Source organism: Aedes aegypti, chromosome 3 (assembly GCF_002204515.2).
Source record: "Aedes aegypti strain LVP_AGWG chromosome 3, AaegL5.0 Primary Assembly, whole genome shotgun sequence".
Classification (NCBI taxonomy): domain Eukaryota; kingdom Metazoa; phylum Arthropoda; class Insecta; order Diptera; family Culicidae; genus Aedes; species Aedes aegypti.
Window position 1 is genome coordinate 194,114,743 of NC_035109.1, and position 26,235 is coordinate 194,140,977.

At 38.1% G+C, this 26,235-nt stretch overlaps 3 protein-coding genes and 2 long non-coding RNA genes across 8 annotated transcripts in view; 3 read left to right on the plus strand and 2 right to left on the minus strand.

Annotated features, from left to right (window-relative positions):
- LOC5574438 (apoptosis-inducing factor 3) overlaps positions 1 to 4,247 on the plus strand; it is a 26,942-nt gene extending 22,695 nt beyond the window's left edge. For all 3 annotated transcript variants that reach the window (XM_011495285.2, XM_021855728.1, XM_001661402.2), the window contains exon 3: positions 2,776 to 4,247. In XM_011495285.2, the coding sequence (XP_011493587.2) occupies positions 2,776 to 4,065 (1,290 nt within the window). In that variant the 3' untranslated portion in view covers positions 4,066 to 4,247. The remainder of the gene's footprint in view (positions 1 to 2,775) is intronic.
- Positions 4,166 to 19,551, minus strand: LOC5574439 (ribosomal protein 63, mitochondrial). Its single transcript, XM_001661404.2, has 2 exons — positions 19,274 to 19,551; positions 4,166 to 4,427 (listed from the first exon to the last, which is right to left on the minus strand). Exons 1-2 carry the CDS (start codon positions 19,442 to 19,444, stop codon positions 4,284 to 4,286), a joined length of 315 nt encoding a protein of 104 aa, XP_001661454.1. The 5' UTR covers positions 19,445 to 19,551; the 3' UTR covers positions 4,166 to 4,283.
- LOC110679847 lies at positions 14,346 to 14,675 on the plus strand. The gene is made up of 2 exons (XR_002502751.1): positions 14,346 to 14,478; positions 14,558 to 14,675. It is a non-coding gene; the product is annotated as an uncharacterized LOC110679847 (long non-coding RNA).
- Positions 19,552 to 20,022: 471 nt separating the features above from the next.
- On the minus strand, positions 20,023 to 20,268 carry LOC110679846. The gene is made up of 2 exons (XR_002502750.1): positions 20,182 to 20,268; positions 20,023 to 20,104 (listed from the first exon to the last, which is right to left on the minus strand). It is a non-coding gene; the product is annotated as an uncharacterized LOC110679846 (long non-coding RNA).
- Positions 20,269 to 25,068: 4,800 nt separating this feature from the next.
- The window catches only part of LOC5574440, a 63,724-nt gene continuing 62,557 nt past the window's right edge, over positions 25,069 to 26,235 (plus strand). Inside the window, exon 1 of one of the 2 annotated variants that reach the window (XM_021849658.1) lies at positions 25,069 to 25,373. In XM_021849658.1, the coding sequence (XP_021705350.1) occupies positions 25,250 to 25,373 (124 nt within the window). In that variant the 5' untranslated portion in view covers positions 25,069 to 25,249. The remainder of the gene's footprint in view (positions 25,374 to 26,235) is intronic. The other variant, XM_001661405.2, reaches the window with a different exon arrangement.

Consider the following 26,235-nt stretch of genomic DNA (forward strand, 5'->3'; position numbering starts at 1 on the left):
TTTTTACTCCATGAATAGGATTTCATAGCTTATTTAATGCATTTGCAACATTTACAAGAACAATGTGAGTTTTACTTATTTGGCAAAATGTTCATCAAACACCTTTTTCTTATATGGTGAAAAATAACAAATTTTACGATAGGAGGGTCTGTAGCCTTGAGGTTACGCTTTCGCTTCATAAGCGGAAGGTCATGGATTCGATTCCCAGCCCCTCCACAAAAAACCCGTCCAGTCACCAGAAGACGCTTCACGGAGGACTGTGCTTTGGGGAGCACATCCATCCTCCGTCAGTATCAGATGGTGACTGAGACAAACTGACCCTCTTCGCAGGCGCTAGCCTCACTAACAGCAAGATGTGTGGATTTTACTCTGTAGCCAGAGGAGGAGCTGCAGCCGCCTTGACTAACAGCAGAGCTCTCTCCTACCTGCTCGGTGTGAGAGTAAAAGAGTAGAAGAGAGTGAAAGAAGATGTAAATATAGATAAGTTAAAAATAGATCTGTATCGGTAAAGAAGATACAGATCAACTGATTTCGGCACAGTAGTAGCCACGAGCACAGAGTGCCTTAAAAAAAAAATTGTGATGTTGTACTAAATGTTCATTCTTCTTATTTTTACTACACGATTGATATCATGAACGACTGAATCCATGAAAAATTAATGTATTGTGAGACACTAGTGCAAAAATTACAAATATATCAACAAATCAAGCTGTCCAAAACTGGGGGACAGGCGGTGCTTGACCAAAATTCTAGTTTGTCCACATTTAGTTTAAATATTGTTCAAAATGCATTCATACTCTCAAATTAAGATCATATTCGATCGTGCTTACGTGATCAAAACTATTTTGCCACTTTCAGAATAATTACGAATTGAGTTCATATTTTTTTTGTTTTTTTTTTGTATGGTGTTCAGTTGGAGCTGCCTGACAGCTTAGCTTGTCAAGGCTGAACCCTCGGTCTGGCTTTTGCCAAGTTTCCCCACTACCAGGACCAATACTCAGACGGACTAGGCAATGGCGCCCACATGAACACGGCTTTTTTATTAGTATTGTGACGTGGTAGTTTTTGAAAAGTACCCACATTCCCTTGCTTTTGAGAAAAGGAAGCATTGTGAAAATCAGCAGCTCCATCAGAATTTGTTTGAAATAGTAGTGTAGTAGTGTCATTACTAATACTGTCTAGTCGAAATGGTTTTGAATAATTTGTCATTCAAGCGCTATTCTGATTACTCCTGTCTTGAATGTCAATTGTCGTCAAGTCTGAACAAAATTAGGCTGTTTAGTAGTAGTTCTAGTTAATTTCATTTTTGTTGTTAAAAGTATTTATTGGTCATTACGTTCATATACCCTTAAAAAAAGTCGCTTCCCTTGTCTGTTCAACAATTTTTAGAACTAGCAAGTTTACTCTAATGATCGATCTCAGCGTCTTACTTTCAATAGTCATTATTATAGTGACTATTTAAGAGTAAGGCTACCTTAGGTTTCTATTACAGTCTTCTACAAGATTCACTTTTCGGTGGCAAATGCAATGCTTCACAACGCCTACTTTCTACTTGTAAATTTTGCGAAAATGAAGCTGGAATTAGATTATTTATACCGTTGTTACAAAAGAGGTATTTCTTATTATGGCAATGTAAAAACCATATTAAAATAAGATTGTCGCCACTTATTTCTACTCAGTGAATCTACTAGTCATTTTCCTAAGGGTTCCTAAGTATTCCCTACGTAGTATATGATAACTATGTATCTAGCTAGGTAATAGTAAGAGTAAGAGTGGCTACGGATCATTCTGGTTAGCAAAAGGCCAATAGTATTAATGTCCACTTCGAATAGATTAATTATTTGAAATGGGCATCAATTCTATCAATGACGCAGAATGTCCGTTGGATCACATCCGAGATATTAGTGCGTCTATGCCGTATGAATTATGACGCGGCTTTAAGCAAAAAATGCCAAAATGTGATACCACCACTACAGGTTACGCCTTTGGTTTCCATCATATGGGCTAATGGATTATGCCCTCCCATCGCGGCAAGGTCGCATAACCAAGGGGAGGGTTACGAATTGAGTTCATAATTAACCCTCTAATACCTAAACCCGCCTTTAGACAACCCGTCACACTTTTGAATTTTGTGTAATTTTTCGTAGCACGGAAATAAAAATAATTTTATTTTTGGCTTAAGCCTTGGCTTAGATTACGCATATAAAGAAACATTTTCATGACTTATGAAACTTTTTTGTATTTTTAAAAAATGTTTGAAAAATTGTATTTTTTTTTTTGTAATCTACAAATGCCTGGGGTTCATTTACCGTGTAATACGAAAAGTCGTATCTTTTACAATTTTCTACAATCAACCTATCATAGACGAAGGTATAAAAATAATTTTAAATCTGTTTTACCGTTAGTTACACGGAAAATAAAATATATTCCATAAAAAACATAAAAAGTTAAATATTTTCAAGAGTACCGTGAAAACTTAATTTTTTATTATTGCCAAAATTATTGCCATTCGACCAAACATCAATCCGACCTATACTTCCCATATTGTGTTTATTACTACTTTATGGCTAGTCCTGAAGGAAATCCGAAAACGACTTTAGGGAAAGCGAATTTGAGAAAAAAGGAGTAATAGAACATCGTAAAAATGTACTGGAACCTTTTGCAACCAAAGTGACCTTTGGGGTCATGAGCCAGAGAAATTCATATTGTGTTTTAAACGCTCAACAAGGTTCACTGATATTAATCTATGTTTTAAATCTTATCTGTACTTTGCAGGTAAAAATTCGTGCCAAACGTTCGGAGCTTCAATCGGGAAAACGTACTAAGGCGATGGTCAAAAAGGAAAAGGAAGATGAGCGGACCTTTGTGGTGATTGGTGGAGGACCTTCGGGAGCAATCTGTGCGGAAGCTTTGCGCCAAGAAGGCTTCACAGGTCGAGTCATCATGATTAACAAAGAGCCCTGCCTACCGTACGATCGCATCCTGGTGAGCAAAACTATGGACTTTGACCTGGAGAAAAAGCTGCTGCGAGATGAAAAGTTTTACGCCGAGCATGAAATCGAGACTATGATAGGGACGGAGGTTACCTCGTTAAATAGCGCCAACCGGGAGTTGACGCTTAGCAATGGTTACAAAATCAAGTACGACAAGGTCTATATTGCAACGGGATCAAAGGCAAGGAAAGCTCCAATTGAAGGTGCTGATATGCCCAATGTTTGCGTTCTGCGATCGAACGAACACTCCAAGCATGTGAATGGCCAGCTAAGTCCGGACAAACATGTGGTAGTTTTGGGAGTTAGCTTCATTGGACTCGAAGCCGCGGCATATTGCGTGAACAAGGTGGCTAAAGTAACGGTTATTGGTCGAGGTGCTGTTCCTCTAGTTGAATCCTTTGGCGAACAAGTGGGCTCCAAGGTAATGCAATGGTTCAAGGAAAAGGGTGTCCACTTCATAATGAACTCAGGCATCAAGCGTTGCATCGGGGACGACGATCGTAAGCTGACCTCGGTTGAATTGAACGATGGAACAATTCTGAAAGCAGATCTTTGCATCATGGGAATAGGATCTACCTTGTTTACCACTTTCTTGGAAGGTTCTGGTGTTAAGGTTAACAAGGATGGATCTGTCGACACGAATCGCTTCCTTGAAACGAATGTTCCAGGGATCTACGCCGGAGGAGACATTGCTCATGCGCCAGTGTTTTGCAATAACAATGAACCTGCTACAATTGGCCACTATCCTTTGGCACAGTATCATGGAAAGGTGGCTGCTCTGAATATGGTCGGAAAAGCCACTGAACTGAAATCAGTTCCATACTTTTGGACCATGCTGTTTGGAAAGGGCTTCCGATATGCCGGATATGGAAGACCTCACGAGACAATCATAGAGGGTGATCTTGAACAATTGAAATTCGTTGCCTTCTATTTGGACGCTAACGGAAAAGTTATCGGAATGGCATCTTGCGGACGGGATCCAGTGGTGTCACAGTTTGCTGAGTATCTTTCGCAGGGAAAAACACTCCACAAGGATCAGCTCAGTCCGGATCCATTCGCTTGGATCAAGTAAACTACTTTTGTTATTGAGATGCATCGAAAGTACGCTTAGCAGTATTACCTACTTTTGGACCATGTTCTTTCGTTCCATCTCGAAGCGGATGCGGCCACTGTTACGTTGAATTTGTATTTATTTGCTATGTACATACGGAAGCCTAAATAAATGTCGTTCACCTGGAACGTTAAACAAGGGAACTAACCTTCTGTTAAGCTATTGAAGATATACCCATCTCAATCCCAAACGTTCTTCACATTTAGATGTTCCAGTCGCTCGGAAATCGTTACGTGAGGCTTCATTTTGAGCTGCTGCTCTCGCCACTTGTTGATCACTTGTTCCTTCTTGTTTAGCTCTTTAGCGTGTCCGGACGATTCCTCCTGAAAAAAAACGGACATCTTTAGCAGGGATGATAACGACTAAATGTATAGAAAGAAAGAACTTCAGGGATCTCGTGCCTGAAAAAAGAGGCCAAATAGAGAGTAGGTACACAAGAACCAAAAAACGACCAACAAGATGTTTTTCAAGAGTTCCGTTTTAGATACCTTTAAGAATTTTTCTAAGGAAAACTACACAATTTACTTCAGAGATTACATTAGAAATTCCTCTATAGATTCTTACAGATTTCTTTTTTCAAGCAAACTCCTAAGTTCTCCAGGAATTTAGGCAATGATTCAACCATTGTATTCTCAAGGAATTCCACCAAAATTCTAGTTTATAACATCTACAATTCAACCAGTATTTTCTCTTTAGGGATTTTTTAAGGATTTCTTACAAAATTGTCGTTCAGGATTTTTTTAAGAATTTAATCAGAAATTTATTAAGAATATTTTCAGGAATTACTACAGAGATTCCTCCTAAGATTCTTTCAAAAATTCTAACATCTGATGAAACTTGATTAGGTTCTAAAGCAACTCTAAGACGAATCGAAGCCGGACTTCAAATTTTCAAGAGCCCAAATCCGGAGAACCCAACATTTGTTTAAGCTGAGGACGTAATCGATTGGTCACTAGCTGGTGGTGACCAATCGATTAAGTTTTCAGGTTGAACGGGTATTCGGTTCTTCCGATTTGTGCTCTTGAAAATTCGAATTTTGGATTCGATTCGTCTTCATCTTAACTCTCACAAGATTCTCTGAAAGATATCGTGGACCAAATCATGGAGAATTTCCTAGACAAATTGCTAAAACATTTGAAAAAAAAAATCATTCAAATTTCTGGGTAACATCATTTAGAAAATTAGATTGTTTAGTGATGGTAAAATAACAGCTTCTTGTAACTTACTCTTTTTCTAAGTATGGCGTAAGTGTATTACCCTTCAATATCTTAATTTTTATATTACAAATGATTTCAAAAGATTTCAAACCACATCCACAACCACATCATGATAGCTCATCCCGAAGTCAAATTTGCCGAGGGATTGTTCAAAAGTGATTTACATACAAATTCAAACTCTTTTTGAAAATAGTTACAATAATAAAAACTGGAGAAATCAGTGGAAGAATTAGTCAAAAAGAATCTGGAAGAAATCCTGAGGTAGTCTCTGGAATTTCATGATGATATGACCACCCATAATATTTCGTAATATCAGGGGCGACTCATAACCTCACTAAAAATTAATATTTTGGAAAAATTACAAATAAATGATTGGATTCAACTATTTAAACCATTCCCAACTAAGATTTTGTAAAAAATGTAAAAAGTCATGAATTGATGTAAAATGTTGTAAATATTCATAAACTTATGTTCGTAGAACAAGTAGACTTGAGGTTGGGGAATCACCACTGAAGAATATGAAAGAAGTAGGAAAAATCTGATACTGGCCACAATCAATAGTTTGTGTAAAATCATAGAATGATCTGAATAAGGTCTTACGCGATTATTCAAACAAACCCCCGCAAGACTCTGTAGATGAAATATTTTTCAAGGAATGATTGGAATAATCTTTGAAATAACTGTTGTAGAAAACCTTTTAAGAATATCCTGTGGAACTACTAAAGAAATGTAAGAATAACCTGTAAAGTAATTAAAAAAAAGACAATTTACACCGTCTTCAGCCAAAGGCTGCACAGACTGAACGATCACTAACATTAGGCAACGGACAACACATAACACCCAGTAGCCCAGTGATGAATTTTTCGTTTGACGAAAAATTTCCACCGACCGGAGTGGGAATCGAACCCACACCCCGTGGCGTCAGTCGTTTAGGCGTATTGTCCTAAACGACTGACGCCGCTAACCGCACGGCCACGAAGCCCATGAAGAAATTTATGAAGAAATTTCAGAACCCGTGGGAAATTCTCGTGAACATTTCTGGAAATATTTCTGAAGAAGTCGTGGGATGAACCCTTAGGAGTACTTTTTTAGATTTCTTAATTAGTACCTATCATTCCAAACTTTATCAGGGAGGGAGCTACAGAATCATTTACAAAATTGTATTTTGAATCCTCTGCAAAGCTTTCTTCCTGGTATTACAACAGCTAGTCCATATTGGTACAGAAAAAAAACATGGCTGGCCTGGAAATTTGTTTGAAGATCAAAAGCTTGTTCTTAAGACAAAGTTTCGATTTTCAATTAACATTTTATACATTTGTTACATTTGACTTGAATGTGATTTTTTTAAGTTAAATTCTTATCTAGCATGAGCCCTAGATACTTAACTTCATCTGACCAATTTATTGGAACCCCTCTCATCGTGACAACATGTCTACTTGAAGGTTTCAAATAAAGAGCTTTTGGTTTAATGATAAGCTACTTTCTGGAAGCTTCTTGATGAGGATGTAGAAAATTCCATCATCGCCAGGAGCTTTCATATTTTCGAATTTTTTTTTAATAATGGTTCTCATTTCTTCCAAATCAGTCTCCTAGGAATTTTCGAAAACGTTCTCTGGATTGAGAATATTTTTGAAGTCCTGAGTAGCTTGATTTGAATGGATTAGTAAATCCTAAATTAAAATTGTGCGCGCTTTTAAACTGCATAGCAAGTTTTTGAGCTTTTTCGCAATTAGTTAGTAATAATTTGTTTTCCTCTTCCAATGCCGGTATTGGCTTAAATTTTAGATAATATCCAAAAGGGTTCAATTCAGAAATCTTATTTTTAAAATTTTTGTTTCTTAATTGTGCAAAACGTTTTTTGATTTCTTTCTGCAAATCCTGCCATATAATTTTCATAGCAGGATCGCGAGTGCGTTGAAATTGCCTTCTCCTCACGTTTTTAAGGCGGATCAACAGTTTAAGATCATCGTCTATAATCACGGAATCAAATTTTACTTCACATTTTGGAATTGCAATTATCCTGGCTTCAACAATGAAATTTGTTAAAGTTTCAAGAGCATTGTCAATATCAAGTTTAGTTTGTAAAGAAATGTTAACATCAAGATTAGAGCCAATATATGTTTCATATATATTCCAGTCGGCTCGAAAATAATTGAAAGTGGAGCTGATAGGATTGAGAATTGCTCCATGGGATATTTGAAATGTAACAGGGACATGATCAGAATCAAAATCAGCATGAGTAATTAATTGGCTACAAAGATGACTAGCGTCGGTTAAGACCTGGGAGTTAAGACCAAATCAATCGTAGATGGATTTCTAGAAGAGGAAAAACATGTAGGGCTATCAGGGTATTGAATTGAGAAATATCCTGAAGAGCACTCATCAAATAAAATTCTGCCGTTGGAATTACTTTGAGAATTATTCCATGACCTATGTTTGGCATTAAAGTCTCCAATGACAAAAAAAATTGACTTATTGCGAGTCAATTTTTGCAAGTCAGTTTGGAGCAAATTAACTTGCTGTCCAGAGCATTGAAAAGGCAAATAGGCAACAATGAAAGTGTATTTACCAAGCTGTGTTTCAACAGAAACACCTTAAGTTTCAAAAACTTTAGTTTCAAATGACGAAAATAGTTGATACGCCTATGAATGATGATTACAGCTTCCCCACATGCCCCATCAAGTCGATCATTACGATAAACAAAAAAGTTAGGAGGATCTTTTTTTAGTTTGGATCCAGGTTTTAAATATGTTTCAGTAATAACTGGCACGTTATTAGCTGTAAGAAAATTAAACAGCTCGTCCTCTTTACCATTCAAAGAACGAGCATCCCAATTTAAAATATTTAAATTATTATTTGGATCCATTAGAAAAACGTAATCCAATAACAATTTGATAAGTAAATTTCACCCCAGCTTGGACTGCTTCAGTCATAGTGGCTTTGAACATTGCATCAATCATTAGATTCAATTGTTCATTTAAAAAATAAAATCAGAGGCAGACATATCACTTGACAGTCTATCGGTGTAAATCGATAGAGAATTGATCCGCGCATAAATGTAAACAAACAAACACGTAATTTGTCAGCTGATGTCCGAAAAAATCACAAGAGAAGCGCGGCTTCGGCTTAGACAGCCGAGAATACGTAAGTTCCCCTATAAGGTACCGCGGGGCAAGTGGGTAAATGGGGTAAGTGAAAACAATTGATATATTTTACTGAATATGTGAATTAACGTTTCAAACTCATGCGTAAACCTTTGAGGCCATTGAGAACATTACGATAGCTAAGAGATTTTTGAGATTTTTCATCCATTATTGCATAATAGAGTGTGTGGTACTTCTTGACTTGACAGCTTGAATAATAATAATAAACTCTTTTCAAAGCACGGCCTGCTCAGTGTAATGCTCAACTACCACATCTCCTTTTCTTCGACAGAAGATGTGCTTTTGCTCTAAATGGACTAGATGATACAGGGGATAGGCAAAATGATTGAGATAAGCAAAATTTTGCCTAAATTCAAATGCTCATAACTTTATGAAAAATTGATGAAATTGGATGCATCTGGAAGCAGTCGACGGCAAATTTGGTCTTGTTTCAGGAACTTGCTTGGCCATACATATTGGCCACTGGACACCGGAGATGTCTAAATGTCATTTTTTCTGTCGCTTGTATTTTTGTGCGGTGTTAAGTTGGATAGATGTTTACTATTTTCCTAGAAACTAGAACTAATAGGAAGTTGAATGCCGCCGGACGCATCAAGATTGGTTGGAAATCTTTAGAAATATGACCATTTCCGTAAAATGGTTCCGGAAAACATGGTCAGTCATGTGTGTATTTCCAATTATGAAAATATTAACCAGAACTATATCCAAGTGAGCATCAACCTTAAAAATAATGTTTCCAGCAGCATATTCAGAACTCTATATATACATTAGATGTATAGACCACTCTATAGAAGGTTCCAGGTGCCCTGGGGGAAGTGGTCAATTAGGAACATATCTGGAACCATATCAATATGGGCATTAAACTTCATTAAACTAACAGCAAAAATGTTAGTTACACTTGCCTTCCCAGCTGAATTATTCAGCCACTGATGTATCTAATCCCTTATGTCTGTCTTTTCAGATCAGTATTCAGGATTTAATTATTTTAATAATATGGCCTTTCCCTCAGATCTGCATTTTTGATTGGATTATAATTCACTTGTCTCTTTCCCATTACGAAAAACAGTTTTGCTTTACCGGCCATTTTCCTTGCCTTCTCCGACTGATTTTTCAACCGTCGTTAAGGCGTCTCCCTCTCATGAGGCGAAACATACTTATTGCCTTCTCTGGTCGGATTTTCATCCACCATTTCGGCGTCTCCCTTATTTAAGGCGAGACATTCTTGCCTTCTCCGGTTTTTTCACCGTTAAGGCGTCTCCCTACCATTAGGCGAGACATTTCTCTTGCCCTCTCCGGTCGGATTTTCATCCGCCGGTCAGGCGTCTCCCTATTTTTAGGCGAGACTTTTCGTTTTCCCTCATACCTGATCCGATCAGATGCTATCCGTCGGAAATGCAGGTATACCTTATAGTTACCCTTAATCGATGAGTCCAGAAACAACTTGAGGTCCGTTCTGTTCCTATATAAATTCCGGTTGTGGGTTCTTACTCGTCGCCAATGTGGTACTTCTTGACTTGACAGCTTGAATAATAATAATAAACTCTTTTCAAAGCACGGCCTGCTCAGTGTAATGCTCAACTACCACAGAGTGAAAAATTATTAACCTCTCAACTGTTACTCCGTAACAAGTTGGCGGCGTACAATCTTATTTTAATATTTTCAGTGGAAAAAAGTTGCAGAAAATAATTTCCTGTACCACTTCTTAGTTGTCCTCTGTGACAGTTTCAAACTGCAATAAACAAAGTTTTAGAATTAATTCGACGTAGACCTAAAAATAATTAAATTTAAACACCGTCAATTTTCTTATCAGGTGGGGCAAGTGAAAAGTTTATCATCAGAGATTGAATTTGTGTTTTCTCTTTAAGTCGCCATAAGTAAACTGCCCATAAATGCATAACAGTCCCACGTGAGTTTTCGTCAATTTTTTGTTAGTTACGGGAAACTTCATTAAATTGTATGTACTTTCATGGTATTATAAGAAAACAGTACGTTTGTTCTAGAAATGTGAAAAACAACATCAAACTTGGTCTGTCCCACGTTACTAATAAACGCATGTCAGTCTCGCGACTTGTGTGATAAGGACTCGCGAGCAATTGTGTTAATAAGGAAGTCAAGTAAGTGAAATATATTTACCCACAATTCGTCCCCTTAATGCTACAACTTTTAGAGTTCAATTTGTCGAAACATAAATCCTAATTAAATCTTGCAGATATTCACAGATCATAAGCGTGTGATTTTTTCTTGTACTTGTAGCGATGCCGCCGTCTTTGAACATCCGTTTCACGCTCTGGCAAATATAGCTGGTTTGCTCTCGTGAATCCAATGCCCAGAGCACCGTGTTGAGACACCCATAATCGACAAGCATTAGTTGGTGTGATGAAAGGCGCTTATTGGTGACCGTGTATCTCGCTTTCAATTCTTTTTTTGTTCTCTTGCGTTTTTGGCGAGTTCATCAATGGCCGTATAACTTCCGTCTGAGTCCATTTCATCAGTCCCCGCCGCATATTCGGTGTCCTCCAAAGATTTCAAATAGCTTCGGTGGAAACTGAAAGGTGTCGTCGCCACCAGCATTGCGGTCACAGCCGTCCTTACTGTTGAAGCCAGCGCAGTTGTCTTCTGAGCCCACGTCATTGTCCAACGGGTCGCCATTGGCCGATATCCTGCACTCATCCTCGGAACTAGCAGAAGTACCACAACTTTTCAAATAATCTAGAGCAAACATTTCCGCGACTTTTAATGTGGACACTAAACTGTCAAAACAACAATAATTCACATGTGAAGACCGATGCATCATAGTAAGCACTGATACCGTTATGCGTTTATTCTCGTACATTCAAGAGCAAATAAACGCATATTAGTCACGCGTACATTTTCTCGCAAATTAACTAATTATTTGAGAAAATTAATAAACAAAATGTATGTAATACTGTAATCAATAGTTCATTGCACCATTTGAGTGCAAATTTGGGTGCGAAAACATCGTTTTTTCAACTTAATTGGAGTAAATAGAGCAAAAAAGTGTTCACGACTTCTATCGCGTTTTTCTTAGGTGCGTTGTTTTGCTAGTGGGACTGGTATGCATTTATGGGCAGATTATAACTGGAACGTTTCCAATGTTAGTTCTTACAATATAGGACAGCAATTGCATTTCTGCTCTGTAGAATTTCCACCGCTCGTTATTTGTTTTTGAGAAAGTCGGATATGATATGATATATGATATGATGCATCGGTCTTCACACGTGAATTATTGTTGTTTTGACAGTTTAGTGTCCACATTAAAAGTCGCGGAAATGTTTGCTCTAGATTATTTGAAAAGTTGTGGTACTTCTGCTAGTTCCGAGGATGAGTGCAGGATATCGGCCAATGGCGACCCGTTGGACAATGACGTGGGCTCAGAAGACAACTGCGCTGGCTTCAACAGTAAGGACGGCTGTGACCGCAATGCTGGTGGCGACGACACCTTTCAGTTTCCACCGAAGCTATTTGAAATCTTTGGAGGACACCGAATATGCGGCGGGGACTGATGAAATGGACTCAGACGGAAGTTATACGGCCATTGATGAACTCGCCAAAAACGCAAGAGAACAAAAAAAGAATTGAAAGCGAGATACACGGTCACCAATAAGCGCCTTTCATCACACCAACTAATGCTTGTCGATTATGGGTGTCTCAACACGGTGCTCTGGGCATTGGATTCACGAGAGCAAACCAGCTATATTTGCCAGAGCGTGAAACGGATGTTCAAAGACGGCGGCATCGCTACAAGTACAAGAAAAAATCACACGCTTATGATCTGTGAATATCTGCAAGATTTAATTAGGATTTATGTTTCGACAAATTGAACTCTAAAAGTTGTAGCATTAAGGGGACGAATTGTGGGTAAATATATTTCACTTACTTGACTTCCTTATTAACACAATTGCTCGCGAGTCCTTATCACACAAGTCGCGAGACTGACATGCGTTTATTAGTAACGTGGGACAGACCAAGTTTGATGTTGTTTTTCACATTTCTAGAACAAACGTACTGTTTTCTTATAATACCATGAAAGTACATACAATTTAATGAAGTTTCCCGTAACTAACAAAAAATTGACGAAAACTCACGTGGGACTGTTATGCATTTATGGGCAGTATAAGTGTCGGCATTATGCTTTTTTTTATACAATTCGAGAGGGATTCGCGATAAGGGCCTATCTGACAATTCAATAACAATGAGAAAATAATCAATAAAATTCTCATGTGCAATTTTTAATCCCAATTGGAGAAAATATACTCAAACTTTAACCTTTTCACTTTAATACACATTTTATAAACCTAGTTTTAAAATCATCATGAATACCACACACATCTCCTACAATTTCCCTAGCTATTTCGTACTAAAAATATATTATAAGGTTTCGCCTTGAACGCACTCAAGAATGCCAGTATCGCCCAATGTTATGAGCCTGTAATCGATATTATTTTCAGTGTCGCCTATTACTTTTGCGCCGTGTTTACATTCTGGTTTCAATAGGGTAACGACTGTTTATTTTGTTCTCAAACGCTAACAGTTGGCGCCAGCGGCAAAAATTACAGACAACAACCTTTCGAACATTCAGTTTCTCTTACCGGCCGCCGAGCGGCGACACTGATGTTTCTATTCCACTCACTGATCGCGCTACGCTGGATTCTCAAATTTCTCAAACTTTCAACACAAGCGCATGGAAGAATGGTAGTAGAACTGTCAAAACGTATGGAAAACAATGAAAATCGTAAATTGCTTGCAATTAGGAAACTGAATCAAAAAAGTAGTGATTAGAAATCAAGTGTAAAGTGAATACATAACTTTTTGTGATTAGTTTATCTTCCGTGGTGCTTTCTTTGCTTCAGGATTTCGTTTTTACTACCATTGAAAAAGAGCCATCTATTGCCTTTTCAGTTTTGAATATCGCCCTATTAAGCCCGCCATGTACGCCTTGTTTATTTTTTGTTTGCAGTGTCGCCGTTTACTCTCGCCGTGTTTTGATTTCGATTTCAGATGCGCCCATCACTTTGATAAACAAAAACACAGGCGTAATCAATAAAGTGTGTGGTTTGGTATGAGGTGAAGTTTCGTCTTCTACAAATTTGCGTTTTTTTAATAGTTAAATTATCGATAGAGGAATAGTTGATGTGCAGTGAATAGACAATCGAGCTACAATTTCAACGCTATATTTTCTTAAATTGTGTACATTTTGTCAGTTTCGCCTGATTCGCGAATCTTTCTAGAATTTCAATATACATATATTTTTCTCTTTTTGACATTATTAAAAATTATCTTTTGAATTGTTCGACATTGTGAATGTTGACGTATTTTTTAAAACTTCTCGAGACAAAAATACAAAACTAGCTTTAAATATAAGTCGTATATTTCCCCCTTGTCCATGGATCGCATCACCGACCAGAGGTGACTCCCAGATCTTTTCCTCCCTCACTAATAAACACCCTTCCCGTGGTGATTGTGAAAATGCAGAGGTATTCTCGGTCTCTAGAAGCAACAATCATTACACTCTAACATTCCTTCCCCATCCCAACTGACTGTAAGGACTTGGCCGGCGTCGTTATTGATCAATAATACTAGATCTGCTAAAATTGCACTTCGAGAGTAAGCGGAAACTCCCATCCCTTATTCATTTGGATCGTAGTGCAATTCTTACACTCAAAAAAATCCAAACGTCATTGCTACGTGAAAAATCACGTAGATCATTCCAAATTCATTTTACCTCCACTTCACCTGACTAAGATAAAGATCACTAAACCATTCATAACCATCAAATAGTGACTCAGTAATGTTTACTGAGGTTACCTATCGCGCTTACGTGGAATTCACGTAGGTGCCTGAGTTCATTTTGACATCTGCATAGTGTACGTACATTCGATGTTGAGCTCAAATCCTAAGATGGCGCCCGCTTGATTTTAGAAGAACTTTAGAAGCTGCTCCTGCTTTGAACCCTGTATAAGATTGATTTCAAGGTAAATATGCTTTGAATACCGAAGAATCCGTGCATTACTTCATATTTTATACGTGATTTATAACCTCTATCAATTATAGCACGCGAAGGCGACAACAAGACAGACCAAACTTACAACATTGGGGAAACGAACAGGAACCAAAATGCTCAGATCAACCCGGGAGTACCATGACAGCTGCAGTACAACGTCAATAGACCAATCCAGTTGCCTGCGTAGTAGTGCAATGTTGACAAAATTTTCTTTGTTTGCTGTGAGAACTGTCACAACATTGCTTTTGTTTGCTGTGAGAATCCAAATATAAACAGAATTGCTGCAAAACAACCACTTCCTTGTTGGCCTGCCGTTGACCGAAAGCTCAATAACGTCAAATAAACATCGATACGTTTTCAGTCTGAGGAAATCGACTTGTGTAAGATTGATTGTGCGTTGGTATTCGTGGCAGTTTGCTTGGGGACCTCTATGTACCGAAAAAATTTGGTCCGTGGTACTGTCAAACTCAATGAAATCATGGATTGCGCTCGAAATAGGGCGTAGATTAGAAGAACACTTGATAAAATCAAAAAAAAAGTTTTAAAATGTTTATTTGGCATTTGTTCTACTTCTTTCTGGCGTTACGTCCCCACTGGGACAGAGCCTGCTTTTCAACTTAGTGTATGAGTACTTTCAGAGTTATTAGCTGAGATCTTACTATGCCAATGACCATTTTTGCATGTGTATATCGTGTGGCAGGTACGAAGATACTCTATGCCCTGGGAAGTCGAGAAAATTTCCAACCCGAAAAGATCCTCGACCGGTGGGATTCGAACCTTGGTCTTCCTGAATAGCTGCGCGTTTACCGCTACGGCTATCTGGGCCCCTTGGCATTTGTAATATCATAATTATAACCCAGTGGTCACCAAACTGCGACTATCGGGAAGATTTTGTACGGTCTGCGAGCGGGTTTTGAATAGTGATGTGGTGTGGTCCGCATGATGTTCCTTATAGTAACCGATCCTTTGTTTTTGAAATTATTTTTTGAATACTTAGTTATTCGAAACAAGGCAAATTTGTCTGCGTTTTTCTATGTAAGATATTAACCCCTCTACCGGCAGCTACATTTTTTTACCACAAAAAAAATTTCAAAAAGCGATAACTTTTTTGTTTTTCAACATTTTTGCACCATTTTTTTTACAAGCCTTCAAAAAACTCTTTTATTTTTTTAATCTGTATCAGTATTGATCATTGGTCATATGGTTTTGAAGATATTCAGATGTTCCTTGGGGGACCGACATTTCCCATATAAAATTTCTTCGACCGCCTTTTTTGTTTTAGTCAATTTGTCAAAAAACTAAAATGTGGGCTATACAATATCAGGTTATAAGAAGCTCCTCTGAAAAAAATCATACAAATCGGTTAAGTTTTCTCCAAGAAATCTGAAAATTACAAAATGATGTTTTTTTTAAGGTTTCAAGATCTTCATACGGCCAGATTATTACCAGAAACAAAAATGTTCATTGCTCAAAAACGATTGCACCAATTTGATTCATTTTTTCACAACAGACTCTTATTGAAGTGTTGCTTCGAACGGTTGTACTTCTTTTCCCCGAATGTCAGTTCCCCGAATGTTATTTCCCCGAACGCCGGTTCCCCGAATATCCCGTTTCCCCGAATATCTCACTTCCCCGAGAAGATTTTGGCACTCATATTTGTCATATCTTCATACATATCAGGGCGGTGAACGTACTGGTTATCTGTTATGCACCCTTCTTTATTTGATTAGCGGTTCTTACGAGTTTTACCGTCCTCAGCATTTTTGGCAACATGTGTATAGTCGAAAATGACCAAATACCTCCTTCTTTTCATTGCTTATCATTCTTTCTAATTCACCATCCTGCCACTGAAAACTATTCTAGCACCTATTTGAACTGCAGCCACTTTTCGGGGAAACGAGCCATTCGGGGAAAAGTAGCACAACAGTTTCGAACAGCGAATAAGCGATGATGAGAAAAAATCTGTAGACGGAGATATTTACGTAAATTATGGCAAAATATTGGTCCCCCAAGAAATTTCTTTCGGAATTAGATGCCCAATGATCAATATCAACACAGATTCTTAAAATAGAACAAATTTTTGAGAGCTTGTGGAAATATGATGCAAAAATATCGAAAAACAAAAAAGTTATCGCTGTTTGAATATTTCTTTTTGATTAAAAACTGAAGCTGCCGGTAGAGGGGTTAATGATTATCAGTTATTTACGGGAAATTGACTGTAGTTATCAGTCTGAGATAATATCCAGCTTTTAATGAGCGTTCATACCACCACCAAAAATTAGCTCACTTTCATATTGGTGTCTATGGATATGATGTTTGACTTGAGTCGTTTGATATTGAATAGACCCAAGCCAAACGTCAAACCCTACCAGAAATTGGGATAACTTTTCGCGGCCATTACCACTCGGAAAAAGCTGGATAGTTCCTTCAATTGGCTTATTTGATTGAAAAAAAGCACAAAATTATATGGCGCAATTTAGGAAACTTGTACTTTTTTCACTTTTGGGCTAGAAAAAATGTACTGCAGAGAAACAAACTACCCACAATGTGAAAGAAAAAAAATGTCCTCTTTCAGATGCACCAAGTTCCGCTAACAATTTATGGGATTAAATTGAACAGCTCTTGTTGTACCTCCGGAGCGTCAATCTTACGGATTTTTAGTTGCTTAGTTTTATATCTGTCGGCAAGAATTTTACTCTGTTAAGGGCTCATTCACAAATTTCATAACGCTGAAGGGGGTGGATGAGTGTTTTGAAAATGTTACAGCTCATACAAAATTAAAAAAAATTCATACAAAATGCGTTACGAGGGGGTGGGTGGGTGTCAAAAATGATCATTTTTGGCGTAATGAAAGTTGTGTAAAATGCGTAGTATGCACCTGAAACGTAAAGCGCTCAAGTAAAATTTCTCTTTTTTACTAAAGAAATTTTGACAGCCGATCCAGTATGAGCGAAGTGTCACTTTTACTTGCGGAATAATTGAGCGGCACATTTTTCCGTACGGAAAAGTGACAGCTCCATTTGATTTGTACAGCAGGCGTTACCGACGTAATGAAATCACCTGTACTTCTCAGCAGCGTAAAACTCAAGTAATTTCGGTGGAGCAATCATTCCTTGACCGTTTCTTGTCCTATCCTTTTGCTCAGTACTTATGATCAGCGCACCGGCCATGAACCCTAAGTCATGAAACATGTTCGCCATAAACAAATGTACTACTTATTATTACTTTATAAAATAGCACTTCTCAAAGATTTGTTTTCCCGAAAAACAATAAAAGTCATTTAATCCTATCGCCGAAAGAATTGATGCGTTGTTTAGTTCATTTGGTGCTGAAACATGAAGATTTTATTAAATTTATTTTCGTTGGAAAAAGAAAATATCAGACACGCCCTTATTTCATATCATTCCATTCGTTGTTTTGCATCCGTCAACAACGAAACAAAATCCCGATCTGCTATAGTGAAAAATCGTGCCGGCAGCGGTGGATGGCCCCATTGTTTACGTTGAGAGTAGGTACGTGAAAATTGCGTTATCTGTCACTTCGCGGGGGGGTTGGCTCAGATTGACAATAAAAATATCACAATCTTTTAAGTTTGTTTACTTTTTTCAATTGGGAATTAGTTTTCTTCCAAAGCCTATTAGAAATAAGATTGGTCTTTATCTGGGAGGGAGGCACCGATACTACACACGAAATATAAGACAACGTTATTTTGAACTGCAAGATAACTCCAGCTTGCCAACAACAATCAAGGCAGGCTTCGAGAAAATCGGTAGTTACGATTTGTTGTGCACCTTCGATCTTTCCTGACAAACATGAAAAAAGGACCACAGTTTTCTATGCACTAAATATTCATTTTCATTGGATAAAGTAGAACGATGCGTTTTTCAATGCTTTATGTTCAATCAGATTAAATGGTGCTCACGTGACATTACTTGCGGTATGTGGATGAATTGATTTTCATTCGATTTTTATCACTTTTGAAGAAATACGGAAATATGTTTTAATCAGTTACGCGCTTTTTTCATGTTAGTCCAATGTTTGAGATCTGGGCTCACAGTGACAGTTCGTGACAGCGGAATCTCGGCTCACTATGACGTGCAGAAATTTTGTATTGGTTTCTCCCTCCCAGGTCTTTATTACAGTTAAATGTAATGCAAAACCATCTAGGTCCTATTGAAACGCTTCGTAAAGGCTACCGGAAAATCCACGTAGCTCTTACGTTTAGCGACGGTGGAATGGACGAAGTCCAAAAGTTCATGCGTTCATTCTGGGCTACCTATGATTAACGTAAGAGCTACGTGAAAAGTGCGATGGAAAAAAATCACGTATGTTTTCACGTAACAATGACGTTTGGATTATTTTGAGTGTACCAGTTCCGATCAATCACGGAGTAGCAACCATTGACATGTACAGTCAGTCTATGCTATGCTATGATGCTGGACTATAGGCCTTTTCATGTGACAGATCCGTCTATGCATTTGTTTACATCGGTGGAGGACCGGTGCTAACACGGGCCTGTCATTTTCATAGAAGAACTGTCAAAGCGCTTCCCGATCAGCTGATTTGAGACGTCATGTGAATAGGCCTATACTGGAAGAACGTCTGGGAGAATCTGTGGAGGAATCATGACACTAGCAGAATTCCTGAAGCATTTGCCCGAGGAATCTGAGAAGAAATTCCTGAAGAGCCTGTGAAATAGTTGCGTCTCTCTGGACTAAGTCTTGCTACAAGCCCTGCCACGGAATAAGGTTCAAAGTCACACTTACCAAAGTGAGATACGGCTTCAACAGTAGAGCCATATTGCGCTCCGTTTGTTCGTATTCGCGTCGAAGAGTTTCCACCGATCGAGGAGTTACGCGCTTCACTAGCCGATATTTTCCACGAAAGATGTGGCCGTTCACGCTTTTCTTGAACAGATTTATCACGGTTAATTTCATTTTAGCGGCGTGAAAACGTTTGCGGATTTCGTGAAATAAGTTGATTACAGCACCAAGCGCCAGCAACGAAGAACGTGATTTGTTTTGGATCTACTAATGTCAAAAGGGGCGATTTTTGCACGGGGTGAGAGCAAAAGTTGTTATTTTATATAATTTTTGAATTCAGATGGCTCTGGCGTTCGGTAAAATCAGGTAAAATCTATTCGGTATGTTGCACTCTGATAAATTAGATCTCTGCATAAGCGCTACAGGGCGTTATCAACACTCTTGAAGTTTTCTACATAGCTGCCATTTATTTTCAAATGTCCCCTTATTGTGAAATTTCCAGAGGGATGGCATCATAGTTTTTCACTATGGTATTTGACAGGTCTTGTTGTGCCTTCTTATCGGGAGCATAAATTTATACTCCAGTTGAAATTCTCACGCACACTCATGTATTTGTTGAATGTTTACCTTCCGTATGAGTGATAATGGTACAAAATGCGCCAAACAAGACAAAAACTGCGCAAAGCTGGTATGTGAGAATGTGCATTGAAAGTCTTCGGTTTACTTATCAGTGGTTTAATCCGCGTTCGCAATGGCATTTAGCCATCTATCCCGCGCATCGATATTGGTTGGAAACTTGTGATGCGAAATGTTATCATCGTGATAATTGTTCTTCTGATTATGAGAATCGACACCGAAAGAAGGAAACAACACATCATTGTGGTTTTTATGATAATATTTATGAAACTTACTTTTATTTTAAACCGCGAGCTACGCTATGGAAATAATAACGAACAATATGCGTAGATTTTGTGTGCCTAGGTTCATTTTCCCACATTCACACCTGCTGCATTGCTTATAGCGTAATAGTATTGGTGAGCGCTGCTTGCGTTCGATAAGAGGCAACAAAATATGGCCATCATATCGGCCCCCTGGAAATTTCAAAGTATAATTAAAGATGCGAAAATGAAATTTCAAATTTCACACCTCACACTCAGAGAACACACTCTACAGCGTGTCATTAAAGTACACGCAAACAAATTTTGTTGTTTAATCTACCGAATCCATGGTAAATTAAGAACTGCAGCAACGATTTTCAACCAACTACTAAAATCTTAAGTTTACAAATCACTGAGCAGTGCAGTAAATGTGACCATGTCCATAGTAGCATCCACTACAAAGCATTGTATTTCAATCAGTGACACCCACCGTATAACACAGTCAGTGTGGTCAAAGTAGAATGCCAAAATTGTCAAATCAAGAATGTTTCTAGTCATAAATTCTGCAACTGTGGTTGAATAAAAGGAATATATTTTCTTGTGTAGTGATATTGACTATGTTTTGGTAGAATTAACAGATAAATGTAGTCGATTGAAAATCGTTGGTGCAGTTCTTAATTTTACCATGGATAGTTAATAGGGTAACGACTGTTTATTTTGTTCTCAAACGCTAACAGTTGGCGCCAGCGGCAAAAATTACAGACAACAACCTTTCGAACATTCAGTTTCTCGTACCGGCCGCCGAGCGGCGACACTGATGTTTGTATTCCCCTCACCGATCACGCTACGCTGGATTCTCAAATTTGTCAAACTTTCAACACAAGCGCATAGGCCAGGAGAAGTGGATGAACTTGTCATTCATTTTTCTGTCAAATCTCATACAAAATCTACTTTTTCTTTGACAGAAATTCACTCTAGGTGAACCACTTCCCCTGGCCTATGGAAGAATGGTAGTCGGAGAACTGTCAAAACGTATGGAAAATAATGAAAATCGTAAATTGCTTGCAATAGGGCGATATTCAAAACTGAAAAGGCAATAGATGGCTCTTTTTCAATGGTAGTAAAAACGAAATCCTGAAGCAAAGAAAGCACCACGGAAGATAAACTAATCACAAAAAGTTATGTATTCACTTTACACTTGATTTCTAATCACTACTTTTTTGATTCAGTTTCCTAATTGCAAGCAATTTACGATTTTCATTGTTTTCCATACGTTTTGACAGTTCTCCGACTACCATTCTTCCATGCGCTTGTGTTGAAAGTTTGAGAAATTTGAGAATCCAGCGTAGCGCGATCAGTGAGTGGAATAGAAACATCAGTGTCGCCGCTCGGCGGCCGGTAAGAGAAACTGAATGTTCGAAAGGTTGTTGTCTGTAATTTTTGCCGCTGGCGCCAACTGTTAGCGTTTGAGAACAAAATAAACAGTCGTTACCCTATTAGGAAACTGAATCAAAAAAGCAGTGATTAGAAATCAAGTGTAAAGTGAATACATAACTTTTTGTGTTTAGTTCATCTCCCGTGGTGCTTTCTTTGCTTCAGGATTTCGTTTTTACTACCATTGAAAAAGAGCCATCTATTGCCTTTTCAGTTTTGAATATCGCCCTATTAATTTCAGTGTCAGGGGCTGGTCTCGATATATCGATACAATCGGTTTTGTGTGCTAATGTTGTAGAAACGAATGTCGGGCAAGATTCAAACACAGACAAACAGACGTAACACTTAGAACAAATGTCGATCAAAATCATAGTCACGAGGACATGTACGCCCAATGCTAAAATCGGTGTGTTTGGCCGATAGGCCAACAGATGGCGGTACCCAAATAACACTGTTAGCTGAATAACAGTTTATTCAGCTGAAAAGAGGCTGTATAAACTTCGTTTTAGCTGAATAAGCTGTTATTCAGCCACCAATGTTACTTGGGTAGTGTGCAAACGTCAAACACGAACAAAAACGATGCGAGCGCTGCGGGTGGTGGATCGGCCATCTACCATATTTTTGAACCGACCGTTAAAAAGGTTGTCGATGGCCAATGATGAGAGTGTGACGTCTGTTTGTCTGTGATTCAAATATGACGTCCACCGTTTTTCGGGATTTCTAGACCCCGCCCCCCCCCTCACCCCTATGTCACGCTTTTTCCAATACCTTATACATACGCTGTCACACTTTAATATACCCTCCCCCCTCCCCCAAACGATGGACGTCATTTTTGGACGACCCCTGTCCTCGTTGACGGTGCTGAAATTTAGTTCGAGCCTCACGGTCTATCAGCACTGCACAGCCTTCAAAATAAAATTGGAGGTTTTTTTTCGGTAGCCAAACACTTTTTTGTTGGTTCCAATTCGCTCCCAAGACGACAATTCGTCCGCTGGGGTGTGCTGCTGTCGTTATGATGATGGTTTTCGAAAGCAATGTCAAACCGATACATGGTTTCAAAACATTCGGAACAAAATATTTATTTTCACCGCTTAAGTGAAGTTATGTATGAAATTGATTGAGATCCAATGGTAGAGAAATCATTTATCTACTCAATGGTATTTTTAGGGACAACAGAGAATGTCCCGAAACGTGTTTTATTCAAGCGCAAAAATCGCTCAGGCGAAAGTTCCATTGAAACTAACCTCACATATCCTGGTTTTCCAACCTCAAACTAGTGCTCCTACCAGCCGGATCTCAATTTTTATGAAAGTAGTGCAATAATGCAAAAAACAAACGTATGTAGAACATAGAGAATGGATATTCCTACCTTTTTCGCCTAACTGTTTCACTGTTGACCGCCTTTTATCAGGAAAATAAAAAAAAATTCCCCACAGCGGCATGTGATGGATGCGTGAAAAATCAAATCTCTCATCATCTGACTAGTTGCGCTACCAAAGTATAGATGGCTAACAGTATGTTGCGTTTCGCGCTTGGAGGCGTATAGAAAAAGGCGATTGCACGCTTCGGTATACGCTTCCAATCGCAAAACGCAACATACTGTTAGCCATCTATACTTTGGTAGCGCAACTAGTCAGATGATGAGAGATTTGATTTTTCACGTAACCATCACATGCCGCTGTGGGGAAAAATGTTTTATTTTCCTGATATAAGACGGTTCACAGTGAAACAGTTAGGCGGAAAAGGTAGGAATGTCCATTCTCTATGTTCTACATACGTTTGTTTTTTGTATTATTTCACTACTTTCATAAAAATTAAGATCCGGCTGGTAGGAGCACTAGTTTGAGGTTGGAAAACCAGGATATGTGAGGTTAGTTTCAATGGAACTTTCGCCTGAGCGATTTTTGCGCTTGAATAAAACACGCTTCGGGACATTTTCCGCTGCCCCTAAAAATATCATTGGGTAGATAAATGAATTCTCTACCATTGGATCTCATTCAATTTCATACAAAAGTGAAGTAAGCGGTGAAAATAAATATTTTGTTCCGAATGTTTTGAAACCATGAATTAGTTTGACATTGCTCTCGTCAACCATCATCATGACGACAGCAGCACACCCCACCGGACGAATTGTCGTATTGGGAGCGAATAAATTCGGTCAATTTGTTTTACACGATTATCCAATTTTTTTTAAATACAGATGGCGTAAATTTGCATTTTACCGAACAGCCGCCGTTTCTCCGATACCGCATGTGCGCCATCTATCGTTGATTCTTCAAATCCGTGTTAATGCTTATTTTTAACTAAGATTTTTTAAACGCTATTGACTGTTTAACGATAAACTTGCGACGATCGACGCGTCACCATATTTCATACAACGGAGGGTATTAGAACTAACTTAGAGGTGATGATTTGGCAATTTGGAGGTTAAAATCCCCTCCAAACACTAGCGATTTTGCGGTGGGATGTTGACGTTTGATGACGAATTTTCAAGTTGCCCGTGAGGAATCGTTCAAATATTACATAATGCTACAGGGGGAATGCGGAATGATAAACACACCAAATATTTTTTCTATTAAAGCTTTCATTCACAAGAATGAAGATAGATGCAAAATAAAATGAGAAAACTTCTGCTGATCAACTGTGAACAAGAGCAAAGCAGGTAATCCATTAAGGGTTCATTCATTTATTTCATAACGCTGAAAATGGCAATTTTCTACACCCACCCACCCCTTCGTAACGCTTTTTGTATGAATATTCTATAAATTTTGTATGAGCCGTAACATCGTGAGGACACTCACCCACCCCCTGCAGCGTTATGAAATTTGTGAATAAGCCCTAATGTCCATACGTGAGGGAGGAAGGGGGTCTAAAATTGGCAAATTTTTCGTTACCGAATAGGGATCGTTCAAATATTACGTAACGTAACAGGGAGAGGGAGAGGGTCTTACATAGTGTTAGGGTCCATACAATAAATCAAAATTTTCCATACAAAAGTTGTTACGTGGGGGAGGGAGGGTAAAATTTGCATTACGATATATATATATATATATATGAAAAGAACCCTTAAACATGTTATTTTTAGTATTTTAGTGGTCATGCACAAATTAAGTCACGCTCTAAGGGGAGGAGGGGGTCAAGCAAAGCGTGACAAGCCTTACAATTTTTTTTTGGAGTTACGCTTGTTGGTGTTTTGGCCAAACTATTTGCGATTTATTTTATTTATTTAGTCGGTGATGAATAGAAAACATTTTACGTGCATTCTCAATTTAGTTTGTTCTTCTATTTTTAAATCTAGATGGCTCTGGTGTTTGATAAAATAGTAAATGATGCACCTGAAAATTTTTAACCTAGCTTCTAAGTTTTGAAATATTATTAAAAAAATTTAGTAAATTTTGAACACAAAACAAAACTTGTTCTGTCGTTATCATACGATTCGCAAACAAATCATATTTCATGACCAGTTCTAAGAAAATTTTAAATGATCAATCTCATAAAATTTTGAAAATTAGGCCGCATAAATTTATTAGAGTGTGTTTGATTGTTGTCATCAGATCAGATCCTGTGTCATTTTTGTTTTCATTTGCCGGCGCATGGCGTAAACATACTTGTTTATCGAAGTGTTCGAAAGTATTTAAAGTGTTTAAAGTTCTTAAAATTTGGAAAAATGTCCAGCTCTGAATCGGAGGATGAGAATATCAAACGGTTTCTGGAGGCAGCCGATACGACACTGATAAACGATGCGATGTTCCAAGGCACTTCCGCTGAAAAGCAAAACGAACCCGTAAAAGGTATAAACAGTGTTGGCACAGTGGTCCGGAAGGCACTCTTTTTGTTTCATTATTATACACAGTAAAAATGAATAATTTAATTATTTCTCTGCTGAAACCAACAACATGTAAACATTGAGTTCTAAAATACGTGGCTTTTTACGTTATTTTTCAAAACTATTGTCTGGTTTCTATAAATTTACTTATCCTAAATGATTTCTACTAATCACATAAGCAAGTCACGAATTTTACGACTATTTCCTATCAGTACCATAGACCATAGAAAAAAGATGCATGTATGAATTTTAATTTCTAGTGTACATGAATAGAGTTTGTCTTGACAGAGTATAGATTGAATTTTTATTCATTTACCTCAATTTTTGGTCAGATGCGTTCCGAAGGTATTACATTTGGCACGCACGTTTTTCGAAGATATATAGGGTGCCGGTGCCATTAGTGGACTACCTATGCTATAAAAAATCATAACAAAATAACGAAAAGTCTTAGCAGAGATCTTTTGGCGTCAACAGGAAGATTTCACCCTCTACTATATGGGAAAAATATAAAAAGAGTGATGAAACTAATGTTTTAACATAAAATCGCTTGAGCCACTATTGGTACACGTGTTCCAGTAGTTGCGCTAGTGCTCCAGTAGTAGACGTTCGGGAATGATACGAGGAATTTCAAACAAAATGGTAATTTTTTACACAGGTTTAAGATTTTTCCCTCGGACCAGCAACTAATATCTTTCGAATGAAGCATAAAGATCATCTCTAAGACTTTTCTTCATTTTTTTACATCCATTTTAAAAACTGCTTCCATCCGTTGATCCACTACTGGAACACAACGGCAACTACTGGTGCAAGGGAGCACATTTTTTGCG